This window comes from Empidonax traillii, unplaced genomic scaffold (assembly GCF_003031625.1).
Source record: "Empidonax traillii isolate 1590-97213 ecotype Southwest subspecies unplaced genomic scaffold, ASM303162v1 scaffold956:size363975, whole genome shotgun sequence".
Classification (NCBI taxonomy): domain Eukaryota; kingdom Metazoa; phylum Chordata; class Aves; order Passeriformes; family Tyrannidae; genus Empidonax; species Empidonax traillii.
Genome location: NW_020956149.1, coordinates 328,238 through 340,832, shown reverse-complemented (window position 1 = coordinate 340,832; position 12,595 = coordinate 328,238). Strand labels below are relative to the sequence as shown.

The following is a 12,595-nucleotide window of genomic DNA, read 5'->3' as shown; positions in this document are numbered from 1 at the left end:
GGCGGGTGTGCGGGGCGGGGCGGGTGTGCGGGGCGGGTGTGCGGGGCGGGTGTGCGGGGCGGGGCGGGTGTGCCAGGGCCCGTCCCCCGCGGCGGGAGCGCCGCGCCCTGCCCCGCCCGGCCCGCCCCGGCCGGGCACTGCTCGGGGCAGCGCTGGGCCAGGACGCGGGGCCGGCCGCGGCGCCCGGGGATGCGCAGCCCCCGCTGAGCCCCCGGCCCTGCCCGGCCCCCGGCGGACCATGGTGCAGCGCTTCAGCCTCCGCAGGCAGCTCTCGAAGGTGGGTGCGTGCCGGGGGAGCCCCGCCGGCTCGGGAGCGGCCCCGCCGGCTCGGGAGCGGCCCCGCCTTTGTTCTCGCCGGCACAGACACAAAGGGCCGGCCGGGGCCGCTGGCACCGCAGCGATGCCGGGGCTGGGGGTCGGTGCGGCCTCGGCGCTGGGCGGGGGCCGTGCGGGCCGGGGCTGCGGAACCAGCGGGGGTGCCCCAGGGGGCTGTGGCAGCGCTCGGTCCTGGGCTTTGGGCTGGGCAGAACGGCCTCAGCGGTGTTCAGCGGCGCACCTGCAGGGACGGGGGAGCCTCGCTGGGAGCACGGGGCTTCAGAACAAAGGAGTTGCCGTGAACAGGTTTTGCTGTTTAGTAACTGAAAGTGTTCGAATTTGTTTCAGGAAGCTGCTTTAAAGGACAGAATCCATGTCATCTTGCGTTCTTGTCAGTAAATGAATCCCATGCGTGTAGTTGGAAAAACATTTGGAAAAATTCTTGCGTGAGGAAGAGCAAGGCTGTGTAGGGCACTGCAGGTGCGACCGGTTCTAGAGCTGCCAGCACAACCCTGTTCTTACATCTCATCTTTCCCAGTGAGCAGACTTGACTCTGGATGTAGGAGTCAAAGTATTCATTGGACTCTTAAAGCTGAATTTTCACTTTACATTTAAGCTCTCCTTCCCTCCACCCCACACCCCCCACCAGAATGCAGTCATCAGAATTCTAAAATGCTATTGTCAGCATTTAAAATAGGTCAGAATTCACATCCTGCAAACTGTCTTGGGAAAAGCTACAGCTTTGCAATAATGTGGTATCTTTTTCTATTTACTTGTAGGTTGTTTGGTTTTTTAGTATCTCATCTAAAACTGATATGGCCATTTTCAGGGGATGTGGAAAAGTGAAACTTGCATCTTTTAAGGGTTTGCCGTGTTCCATGTGGAGTTCTGCCTGTGAGCAGTAGAAGTATCCACAGGCACTGTGGAGTGTAATCTTCCCTCAAAAGAGATTTGATGTAGTTAGTAACAAACTTTGTATCTAGTCTTTGTTTATTTGGGGCAGCCAAAATAGTTTTAAATGAACTCCTTTGGATAACTCTGTTTTAATCCTTGTTTATTGGGGTGGGCAGGGGTGATTTGGAAAAATGTTTACACTGAGTTTTTACTATAGGAGAAATGTTTTCAGTTTGTTTTTCTGGCTCTCTCAATTTTTCTGTTGTCTGACACAGTAGTAGCCTACTCTAAACAATTGTCTGGCCCCATCAGGTTCTTAACTTTGGTGTTTTGATTGTACAAGTTGCACAACTCTTACAGTATGGTGAACTGAAGGAAAAAAATGAGGGCTTGGTCTGTATTTATGAAAATAAAAAATGTAGTTGTGCAAAGGAACAATTGGAAGAGATTGTATTTATCTCAGTTTTGATGTAGGATGAGAACTGTCTCCTCACTACATTTCAGATGGGACTATGAAGACCCTGTGTGTTGGAGTCCTAGGGGGAAGAGGGAGCAAATGGTGCTACAAAGCACCTGTCATTTGCTGGAGGGAAAGGATAAGAAAACGTGGAATTTTACTGATGTATTTATCAGCTGAAACACAATGACTGCCAGCCTGTATAAAATAAAATAGTACTTTATTAATATTCTGTAGCAAAAACCTTGGCTCTTTTATGGATACTGAATTAGACTTCAGAGTTGGCAAATGCCTATGTAGGACCTGGAGCACCTGCTCCCAGCACGTGTTCCCTTCTTGTGTAAAATTGGACATTACTGAATCGTGTGCCTGTGTTATAGTGCTGCAAGGTCAAAATTGCAATTTCTAACCACATTTAATGGTGGAGGCTTCAAATAGAATGGGACTGTGCAAATCTGAGAGATGCAAACTGGAAAATGCTGCCACCAGTGCATATAAACCTGAGCAAAGAAAAAGTGGGACTTCATACAGGAAGGAGAAATATACAGCTTTGTGATCCAAGCTTTAATTTCCAAGAGCTGATTTCCCTTTCCACAGGACTATTTGCTCTGCATGGTTTCCATCAAATCCCTTCGGCTCTTCCAGTCTCTTGTCTTCCTGCTACGAATGGGGTTAATGCCTTTCTCTTATTTAGGTAATGGCTGTCAGATTTTGAAATACTGTTCTGGAGAGAGCTGTATAAGCACTTAACCATATCCTAATTCATGAAATGTTTGCATTTGATAACCATTCTGTATCAGGAATTTCAGAAAGTTTTACACAGTCTTATCTTCAAGTATTACTTCTTATTTCACATGTACCGAATCACTATTTAGTATTTGTGGATTACTGCTTGGGTTCTATGCTGGTTTGCCAACTTAAATATCTGTAACTGTTAAAAATCAGAGCCACCATTTATTGCACCTTTACTGTTAAGACTTAAAGGCCAAATACTTGATGGTTTTTTTAAGTGGTTCAACAAATGTCTTCTGCAGGCCAAACTCTAGTATGTCATCCTCTGGTTGTGTGGAAAGTCTCTGTGCCTTTTTTCCCCTTTCCCCTTAAGTATCCAAAGTGTTTTCCAAGTGTTTTGATTCAAACTGCTCTCTATCTTGTACTGTTTGGAAATCCTTGGAGGGCCTCCAGTTACTGTTGCCTGAGACCTCAAGAAGTGCTGCTCCTGCTGTGTAGCATTTAGAGAATTCATTTTTAGGGTGATAGCACAAAACTGTATCCAGCTGTTACTCAGCTTGACTTTGTTCAGCAGTTTTAGCTGGGTTTATGAAAGGGTTTATGAATAATGGAGATCAATTGAACTATATTTGAGGAAGGTTTTTTTTGCTATCACTCGTACCTTTTTTTTAAAGGTGCTGCTCTCCTGGGAAAAATTCCAGTGAGCCAGGTAGTGCTTTCATACATGGCTGAAGTTTTGACTAGAAAAGCTTAGGTTGGATTTAACGAGAGAAAAGGCCAAAAACCTATTTTTTGTGAACAGGGATGATACTCTGTTCATTTACCAGCACATAAAATATTAACCATTTCAGGCTGAACTGTTTTGCTCTCAAGTACTGTCAGGTTTATCAGCATCTGAACTGTCTCTGTGTTATCACTGGTTTTCGTGGCATTTATTTATGGGAGAAGTACTTCAGTGTGTTATGCTGAAATAGCCTTGGAATACTTGAGCTAAAAGAAGCTGCTGCTTGCCTGTGAAGGTGACAGTGGGTGACTGTGCTGTTGTGCTGACAGCACAGACTGTATCTCCTTGTCACTGGTACAGGAAAAGCTTCTTCCTGCAGTGCCACCTCAGCTTCCTCGAGGTTTCTTACCTCTGGTGTTGCATTTGGTGTCAGGCAGATGCAACATGACAGAGTGTATCTGTTCACTATTAAACAATATAAAGTAGTAGCTCTCACTGATTTCTCAGTAAAACTGTCCATAGATCTGATATCCAATCAGGAGCAAGAGGAAGATTTGGAAATCTAATGCATTTCAACCCAGTTCTGATACTTACAGAGCAGCAGGCACATAGTTTCCCTGTGGCTCTTCAAATTCTCCCTGCTCTTGGTACTGGAGTGGTGATGGCATATCCATGGCTTAGCGGGGTGGATGGATCTAATGGGACCTCCTGGGCAAGGACACAGTTGTTACCACATCAGTTGCTCAGTGGTGGATTACCTTTAGATTACCTTTTCCTTGCAGTAAATATGATGCAACTTGCTGCTGGGGCATCTGAGAATGTCACTCATCTTCACAGAAGTCTTCCCAGTAACTCAGGTGTGTGCCTCCCGTGGGTCACGCTGGGGATTCAGCTTCTCAGTGTCAGTGGCAGTTATTAAGAAATTTCCTGTTGCTTCTAAGGGAACAGAGGCATGTCACTGTAGAGCTGCTGGAATTTGGTCAGACAGATACATCCTGTAAGCCACGAACTGGCAAATGTACCTCAGTGCTGCTCTCTGCATCAGCCAGGCAGCTGAGGCAGCCCAGGGTTGGGAACAGAAAAGGTCTCACACTGGTCAAGCATGATCTCTGGTTGTGTGTGATCTCTGTCTGCACTGGGGAAGCACAGTGACATTCAGATATAGGACTTCTTTTTTAATTCTTCCTTTTAACCAAAGATAGCATTAAAGTTGTGGGGTTTTTTTAGCAAGGAGGAATGAGGCCACAGCACCCACTTGTACACTGGAGCTACCCCTGCTATTGCAGCTTTAAGAAAGTGCCAGGCAACATTCACGTGTCTTGCTGCTGGATAAGGTCAGGGGGGTTGTTCCTGCTCTGTGCTGTGTTTTACTGTTTCTCTTACTCTGTCCCTCTGTCTCTCCACTGAAAGTTAATTGTGGTTGTACATATCCTGTTTAAAAGCCAAACAAGAAACATAGTTGGAAGGGGGAAAATAATAATGGGCTTAATGGTTTAAGTCACATTGATTTTCAACATAACCAAATGCATGCTTGAGCACATTTATATTGAATCTTGACACTCAGAATAGAATCATAGAATGACCTGGGTTGGAAGGGAGCTTAAAGATCATCTAGTTCCAACCCCCTGCCGTGGCCAGGGACACCTTCCACTATTCCAGTTGCTCCAAGCCCTGTCCAACCTGGTCTTGGACGCTTCCAGGGATGGGGCAGCCACAGCTTCCCTGGCCAACCTGTGCCAGGGCCTCATGACCCTCACAGCCAAGAATTTCTTCCATATATTTAATCTAAACCTCCTTTCTGTCAAGTTGAAGCCACTCCCCCTTGTCCAGTCACTCCAGGCACTTGTAAATAGTCTCTCTCCATCTTTCCTGCAGGCACTTGAAGGCCACAATTAGATCACCCAGATGTCTTCTCTTCTCCTGAAAGAGAAGAGCTGAAAAATCCCAGCTCTCTCAGCCTTTCCTTATAGGTGTGCTCCATCCATCTAATCAACTTGGTAGCCTCCTCTGGACTTAGTCCAACAGGTCCATGTCCTTCCTTTTTTGGGGACCTCAGAACTGCAGGCAACACTGCAAGTGGGATCTCACTTGAGTGGAACAGAGGGGCAGAATCAGCTTCCTCTTCTTGCAGAACATAAGTTTTTTTCAATGAAGATCCTCTCTGTGTTTTGGTATCCTAATTCCTGGACTGTTGGAAGCAGTATGAAATCATGAGAACCTGAACTAATTTACTGTAACTTGAAAGTAACCAATATGTATTTTCAACATTTTTACCAAAGTTCTCTGAGCTTTTCTGCCCACCAAAAAGAAGATAGGATTTTTTTTACTTGTGTGAAGAGTAAAGAGGAAGAAGGAAATACTACTTTTTATGCCAGCAGTGAGCAAAAAAATTAATGACTGTGTAAAGAAGTAATTGTGCTGTTGTAGATTTGAGATAATTGGGTGGCAAAAGGCCAGGCAAAGAGCTTTCATTTTCCACTGTAGTTCAGTCATGGTGCACTTAATGTGGCTGCATCTCCTGTTTTTCCAGATCCAGGTGATGAGTCCTGGAAAGGTTTTTGCCTGTGCGGTGGTGTGGAATGCTGGCAGGACTTGGGCACTGTGGATCTCTGTGGCTTCAATGCTACAGGTTTCTCTAAGCAAATGCCTGTGGAGTGGTCAGCCAGCAAAACCAGAAAGCTGGTTGCTTCAGGTTTTTGGTTTCAGAAATCATCAGCCGTCATTCAGCTGTTTTCCATGCTGAACATAACACGAACATCTGCTTTAAAGAGAAATCCCATGTAGACAGTGTGATTGTCAGGTGGGGTCTGGTTTGGAGGAGCACTCATTCTTCCATTACAAATGTTCTCAAAGCCTTTGAGATTTTTGGATCACTTCTAGTTCTTCACTCACTACTTAGTTTCTACATAGTCTTCCAGAGTTTTCATATGTAAAATACCACAAGAAAGTCTCCATTCACTGTGTGGGAAAATTTTTTTTGGTGAGCTGTGAGGGAGAGTAGGTCAATTTTAGCATTTCACTGACAACCTGTACCAATACATGAGCCTGGACCTAATTATTTTGTTAGATATTTAAAGTTCAGGACTATGCTATGTTTCATGTTATCTTGCTTAATATTACTAAAATTCAGGAAATGCAGAGCTTGATACCGCTGCTCAGAAATGCAAAGAGTGGACCTTGCTGCAGATGTCACTGTAGAGCTGCTGGAATTTAGTCAGACAGATATTTATTTCACTTGTTAAACGTTGAAATTGTATCCTTTCAGAATCTGCCTTAAATGTTTATATTGGTGAAAACAGGGTAATGGAAGGGATACATCTTAATGCTGCTCTCCTGCTTTTAAGAAAGGAGGTTCCTGCACTGGGTCCTGTGATTGTGTCCGTGCTGTTTTGCTGCTGTTGCCCTGTGTCTCTGTGGTTTGCTGAGGTGCCCGTGGGGCTGGGGTCTGGTTCGTGTGACAGCTGGACAGGGTTGGGTTACCGGGGAGCTTGGCTTTCCCTGCAGGGGCCAGGCTCATTCCCACAGGCCCTGGCTGCTTGGATTTAGGAGGAAGATGTGCCTCTCCTGCTGGTGAGGCTGCTCTGTGAGCCTGGGGAAAACTGGGCAGAAGAGAGGCCAGTGTGCCAGCTCAGTTGCTTGCCTGCAGCCTGGGGCAGAAACTGAGGAGCTCTGACCGGTCTGGTATGGGATGAGCAATTATTGGAATTTGTGCAGCTTTGCAGTGCCAGGGCTTTATAGCATTAGCAAATGCACATGTGCTGCAGTGCTCTCAACCTCAGTACTCAGGCTGCTCTGTAGTTGCCAGACATTGTACCTGAATTCTTGACACAGTTCATCTGATGGACCCTTTTTAGTACACGTAGACACGTCTCAATGATCATCCTCCTCTTACCTGCTCATGTTCTGGCCCAGCATGGCCAGGTTTCATCGACAGTGTTTGTTCCAAAATGTTTTTGTTGATCCATCTATCTGGAATGTGACCATTTTTTTAAAAAAACTTATGGAATTAATAGTTTTAGCCAGGTAAAAGGAAATTTGACATTATTTGAATTCAAAGTTTAGAGACAAAAAGTGTTTAAGGTTATTAAGACTTGTTGAAAGGCAGCCCTTCCAGTGCCTAAAGGGGCTCCAAGAGAGCTGGAGAGGGACTTTGGACAAGGACACGGAGTGACAGGACAAGGGGGGATGACTTCACACTGACAGAGGGCAGGGTTAGATGGGGTATTGGGAAGAAATTCTTGATTGTCAGGGTGGTGAGGCCCTGGCACAGGTTGGCCAGAGAAGCTGTTCATGGCAGGGATTTGAAACTAGATGGTATTTCAGATGCCTTTCAACCCAAACCATTCAGTGATTCTGTGAAATGCTAAGAATATTTGAAAAGAAAAACTCAGCTTGACTCTGTGAAATACAAACAGCTTGGGCAATAAATGCAGGGTCTGCGTTACCACAAGGACTGCATTTTACACGTAGCTGTTTAAAAACTTTACATATACTTTTTAAAAGCCTCACTGTGCATCAGTGGCTCTGTTCCTCTGTCTAACTCCCTGTTTCCAATCACTGAGGACTGCCAGTCTAGAGTTCCTTCTGCTTCCTTCTGAGTAAACCTGATTTCTAGATGAAATGACTGCTCTGTTTCAGGAGGTAATTACCTGAGAGATTAAATACCCTGTGTGTAGGAGTGGTGCTGATGTCTTGGCAGCATTCAACTAGAGGCTTGCTGCTCAGTGCTATAAACCTTATTAACTGTTCATTTCTTTGCTGAAAAATTAGCGAACAATATTTCTACCCCATTTTTTAGAAAGGGCAGTAAATTGCATTAGCTACTTTGTTATGCCATGGAGAAACAACACTTAATTACTGAAGTGGCTCAGTGGATATTTTGACTGAAACTCCATCTGCCAAGGCAGAAATTAGTTCTATTTTTAACAACGTGAGACACTCTGCGGCAATTATTCAGCAGAGTTGCATTTCAGAGGGTATTTTCATGCACTGCTCGACTGTCTCCTGAGTGAGGTTTGTATGTGGTCTTCTGTGGATAGTCTTTGTTGTCCTACACCAGCTGTTTTCAGTTAATCGATGACAGTTTTCATTAAAAATGTCTGAATCAGGAAGTAGAAAACAACCAGGTACTTTCAGAAAAGTTTTATTGCCTCCTTTGAGGCCAGATTTTTGGGCTGGGGAGAGTCCTGTGGCAGTTGGTCGAGAAGAAGGCAGGACTGGAGTGCTGCTGTCAGTGTGTCCCTGTGGCGTTGGTGCGCAGCTCCCACTAAGAGAGCGATGCTGGAGGTTGCACAGCTGGAAAAGGGAGACGGTGGTTTGATGGGATTTGCCCTGGAACTCCAGTTGCCCTCTTTAGTTGCCAAACACGAGTTCCAATAACCTGGGTTAGTGAAACATGCTCTGCTGGAGCTGTTCACTTACTTTGGGTGATTTTACTGAAAGGTCAGGGAGCAACTTCGGCCACAGCTGTGAGCAGGACAGTGTTACACGGAGCTGGGACTGTATGGACAGGTGCAGCCAAGGAAGACACTGCCTTTGCCATTTGGTTTCTGAGATATTGATTTGAAGTAATGGAAGTGTAAGACTTCCTCTATGAGCTGATTCCCATAGCAACAGATTTCACTTTGGCCCCAGTTCAGGGTTTGTATGTTTGTTAGTTTGGGTTCTCTCTGTGGCACTGCTGGACAGCCACAAAGGCTTTAGGAGCACCACATGCTGAGAGCATTCGTGTGCACAGGGAGCTGCCGTGGGCACGAGTGAGGTTTTGGAAGTGTGCTGTGCAGTGGGCAGGGAGTGACTGGTGTTCCAGCCAGGCTGGGGATGGCCTGGCAGGACTCTGCAGCTGTGAATGCTGCTTAATGGTGGTTTGTGGAGGTGACCCTGTCTGTGTGGGCTCATTGTGACCTAGGTGGGACCTTATTGTCCATTTGAGTGGTCATCAGGACTAAATACTAGCCTGTGCGGTAAACTGAGAGTAAGTATGCATTATTACAGTAAACCCTAGAAATGTACCAACTTGAGTTAGACCAAAGCTTCCCTAATAATTGTTACCAATTTTTTTAGAGCGTGCTTTGGGTTAACCTAGACTGAGACATATGACATTTTTTAATTTTAATAAAGAAAAAAAACTATGGTCACAAGATAAGACTTGCCTTCTAAATATTCAGCACTGTAAGAGCTTACACCAGCATGAAGGGAAAGAATCACATCGTAATTCTGGCACATTGTAAGATTATCAACAATCTATCCACTATGATGACTTCTGCAAAGGTTCACACTCTCAGTTGGATTAGAGCATGTGATTCCTGGAACTACCTATGCGCTTCCTGAGCAAGAAGATGGGACGAGGTTCCCATTAAGAACTGCTCATGGTTACTATGAGCTGTCAGGGACTGCTGTCAGAATGAAAGGTGTGCTCACTGCCTAAACTGGAAATGCATTTATTTCCCCAGAACTGTTAGCAGTTAAATCAGAAAAGCAAGCTTGTGTTTTGGCTTGAGGGATGGGGGGGGGAGGGGGGAACAGAAGGAAGAGTTCAAGATTTGTCCTTTCTAAGCCCATCTTTTGTTGTTACGTTTTTTGGAAATATTTCTGCGGTTCTTCCACTTTTTTTGTTATCCTGTCTTTAAAGAAGGCTTTACTGATGTTGCTGTTGAGCAGGGCTATGGGGCAAGTGGAGGGCTCAGCAGTGGGAATGGTTGGCAGGTTGGTGTTGGGGGTTGCACCATGGTGGACCACCTTTGGGACAGTGTATGACAGAGCAGACTTCCCCTGAAACAGGATCATCGTAATTATGTCAGACTGCTACTAAATAGATAGTTATTACAGATCCAGAGAGTATACTCATGTAGCTTATCTGTGTTTGTGACCTAAAAACTGTGAGGGAAATACAGTGTGGTGTCTCTTAGAGTTCGTATGCACCTCTGCTTTCCTTGAATGAGCATGATAGAGCCAGCCAGGCTGATTGCAAATTAACAGAACAGAATCTGTGTGAAAACATGCCCAGTGAATAAGTTCATATCTCTTAAAAATAACTTTCTTTTTAAGGCTAAATCTGTTATGAATAGATAATGAACAGCGTTGTCTGCCTACAGAGCAGTGCTCTGTGAGGACATTCACTTCTTCTTCCCCAGAAGAGTACAGTGTCTCGCCACCCAACAGTTTCCCAAAACATGAGGGGTCTGGTTGCTGTGCTTACTTCAGGCATAAACTAGAAGCTTCATCTTAACATGCTTTCCAGAGATCTCCTCTGAGATCTCTTCAGCCCCTCGTGCCTTGTGGCTCTGCATGCAGTGGAGAAGGGCAGGAGGAAGACTCATGGCTGTTCTGTCGTGGAGGACAGAGCAGGTGCAGCTTGTCTTTTAGCCATTTCCAGTCCAACACCTCCTTCTGCTTTTCTCTGGTTCCTGACTGGGGGCACCCACCAGGGGCAGCAGCCAGGTGATGGGTGTTTCATGTCTCACTACTCAATGCACCGTGTGTCTGTGGCACCTTCAGCAGGGCAGAGGTGGGATTTGTCTGCAGGTGGCTCCTTAATCTATAACAGGAGCCTCAGCAACGTCCTGTGTCAGGTTGCAGGGGAAGAGCTTTTGGGGTTGCACCTTGCCAGAGCTCTAGAAGAGGTGTAAAGCGTGTCCTTCAACCCAGCAGTGTTCCTCACGGAAGCAGATGTGCAGTCTGTATGTTGGGGGTTTGCGTGTTTGTTTTTGAAAATAAACTTTCAAGACCATTGCCAGCAGAGCTGTTTTGCTTTTTGGTTTTATTGTTCTTCATGAAATGAGACTCGCTTGAGATGTGTTCCTGATGGGGTCAGGGATAAGTATTTTTAGCAGCCTTGGTGATTCTGCTGCAGCGTGTTCATGCCTCGCTCGTTCAGGGCTGCAGTTGCTTTCTCAAACACGCGTTTGGGGCTCCTGCCAAGGCACCCAGGGCACCGCTGTGTCGTGTTACGAGGTCCTGCTTTGTGCGGGCAGAGCTGAGCCCGGCAGGGCTGGGGCTGGGCTCTGGTGGTACGGCATGTTTGGCCAGTGGAAGGGTATTGGGGTCACACTGCGTACTGCCCTCGCTGTACACCCAGCGTGGGGGGCTCGCTGCCTGCCTCTGGAACCGTATGTCCTGGGGCTTTCTCCTTTCTCGGATGTCAGTGGTACTGGGGTTGTTCGTGCAGCTGGTTTGCTGGGCAGAGCCCCTGGTCACCGCTGAACACCCAGGCTCAGCACATCTGTTTGCTGTTGCTGCTGGATTTTGCTCTTCAAAAGACAGTCAGTGAGCTGCTGCCTATTGTGACGCTGAGGGAATGAAATCAAGCGCCTGCTGTCTGTCCTTTTGTCAGATTGGGTTAGGTATTTTCCTGCTGCTGTTGCTCTACAGCAAGCAATGTTTGTAGCCCATCTTGTGCTCAACATTAAAATCAAGAAAACTGCTTGCACTGCTGAGGTACTGTTTTTGTTTTAAGTATTTGATTGGTTCTGGCTGCGGGGGTAAAGATTCTACGTTGGGAGACTGCCCGTGAACACAAAGAATCTGTAGTTTGAATGGCTTAGTGATTAGAAAAGTTTTCTAATACCAGAAGTCCATGTGTTTCAGGAGTATGGTTAGAGCTTCTCCAGTTATGGTGATTTCTTCTAGGGAGGGAGCTTTGAAGTCTGACTTCCTTGTGCATGTCCTCTGCAAAGTCTTCTGGAATTTGTCCCAAACAGCACAGAATGTGGAGAAACTGTCAGAAGGTGTTGTGTACAGATTCAGTGAGCAACAAGGACTGTGAACAGCAGAGGAAAAAGGTCTGAGATCAAGTTTTAATAATGTTTAAGATCTTTTTAGCATTTAAATGTTGTGCTTTATCAGGACAGTAAGACAGCTCTAGGGAACTCCCTGTTCTTCAGGAGAGAAATGTGCTGTTTTAAAAGTCTGCCTACATATTTCACTAGAAACATTTTGGTCAACTTTACAACCAGGTGTTTCATGAAGAAAACAATGGTGAATTCCCAGCAGCTCCCTCCTCTCAGTCTAGAGGAAATCTGATCCCTGCTGGGATTGCTGGTGGCATCAGTGCTGGTTTGATCTCCCTGTTCTCCCCTCCTGCTGCCTGTGTATGTGAATCTGTTGGGTGCAGGTTCTGCTTTGCGAGAGGATCCCGGTGGTGGGACAGGGACCCCTGTCCCAGGTGACAGTGGGGTGTGGGTGTGCCTGTAGAGCCGGGGCAGTGGTGGGACAGGGACCCCTGTCCCAGGTGACAGTGGGGTGTGGGTGTGCCTGTAGAGCCGGGGCAGTGGTGGGACAGGGACCCCTGTCCCAGGTGACAGTGGGGTGTGGGTGTGCCTGTAGAGCCGGGGCAGTGGTGGGACAGGGCTCCCTGTCCCAGGTGACAGTGGGGTGTGGGTGTGCCTGTAGAGCCGGGGCAGTGGTGGGACAGGGACCCCTGTCCCAGGTGACAGTGGGGTGTGGGTGTGCCTGTAGAGCCGGGGCAGTGGTGG

At 46.6% G+C, this 12,595-nt stretch overlaps 1 protein-coding gene across 3 annotated transcripts in view; it reads left to right on the top strand.

The window, feature by feature from the left end:
* Positions 1-12,595, top strand: part of TMCC1 (transmembrane and coiled-coil domain family 1) — a 59,490-nt gene that overhangs the window by 18,761 nt on the left and 28,134 nt on the right. The window contains exon 1 of one of the 3 annotated variants that reach the window (XM_027903297.1): positions 224-277. The exons of the other annotated variants lie outside the window; for them this stretch is intronic. Coding sequence (XP_027759098.1) covers positions 239-277 — 39 coding nt within the window. The 5' untranslated portion in view covers positions 224-238. Of the gene's footprint in view, positions 1-223; positions 278-12,595 lie in introns of those variants that run through there. 3 annotated transcript variants of the gene reach the window in all.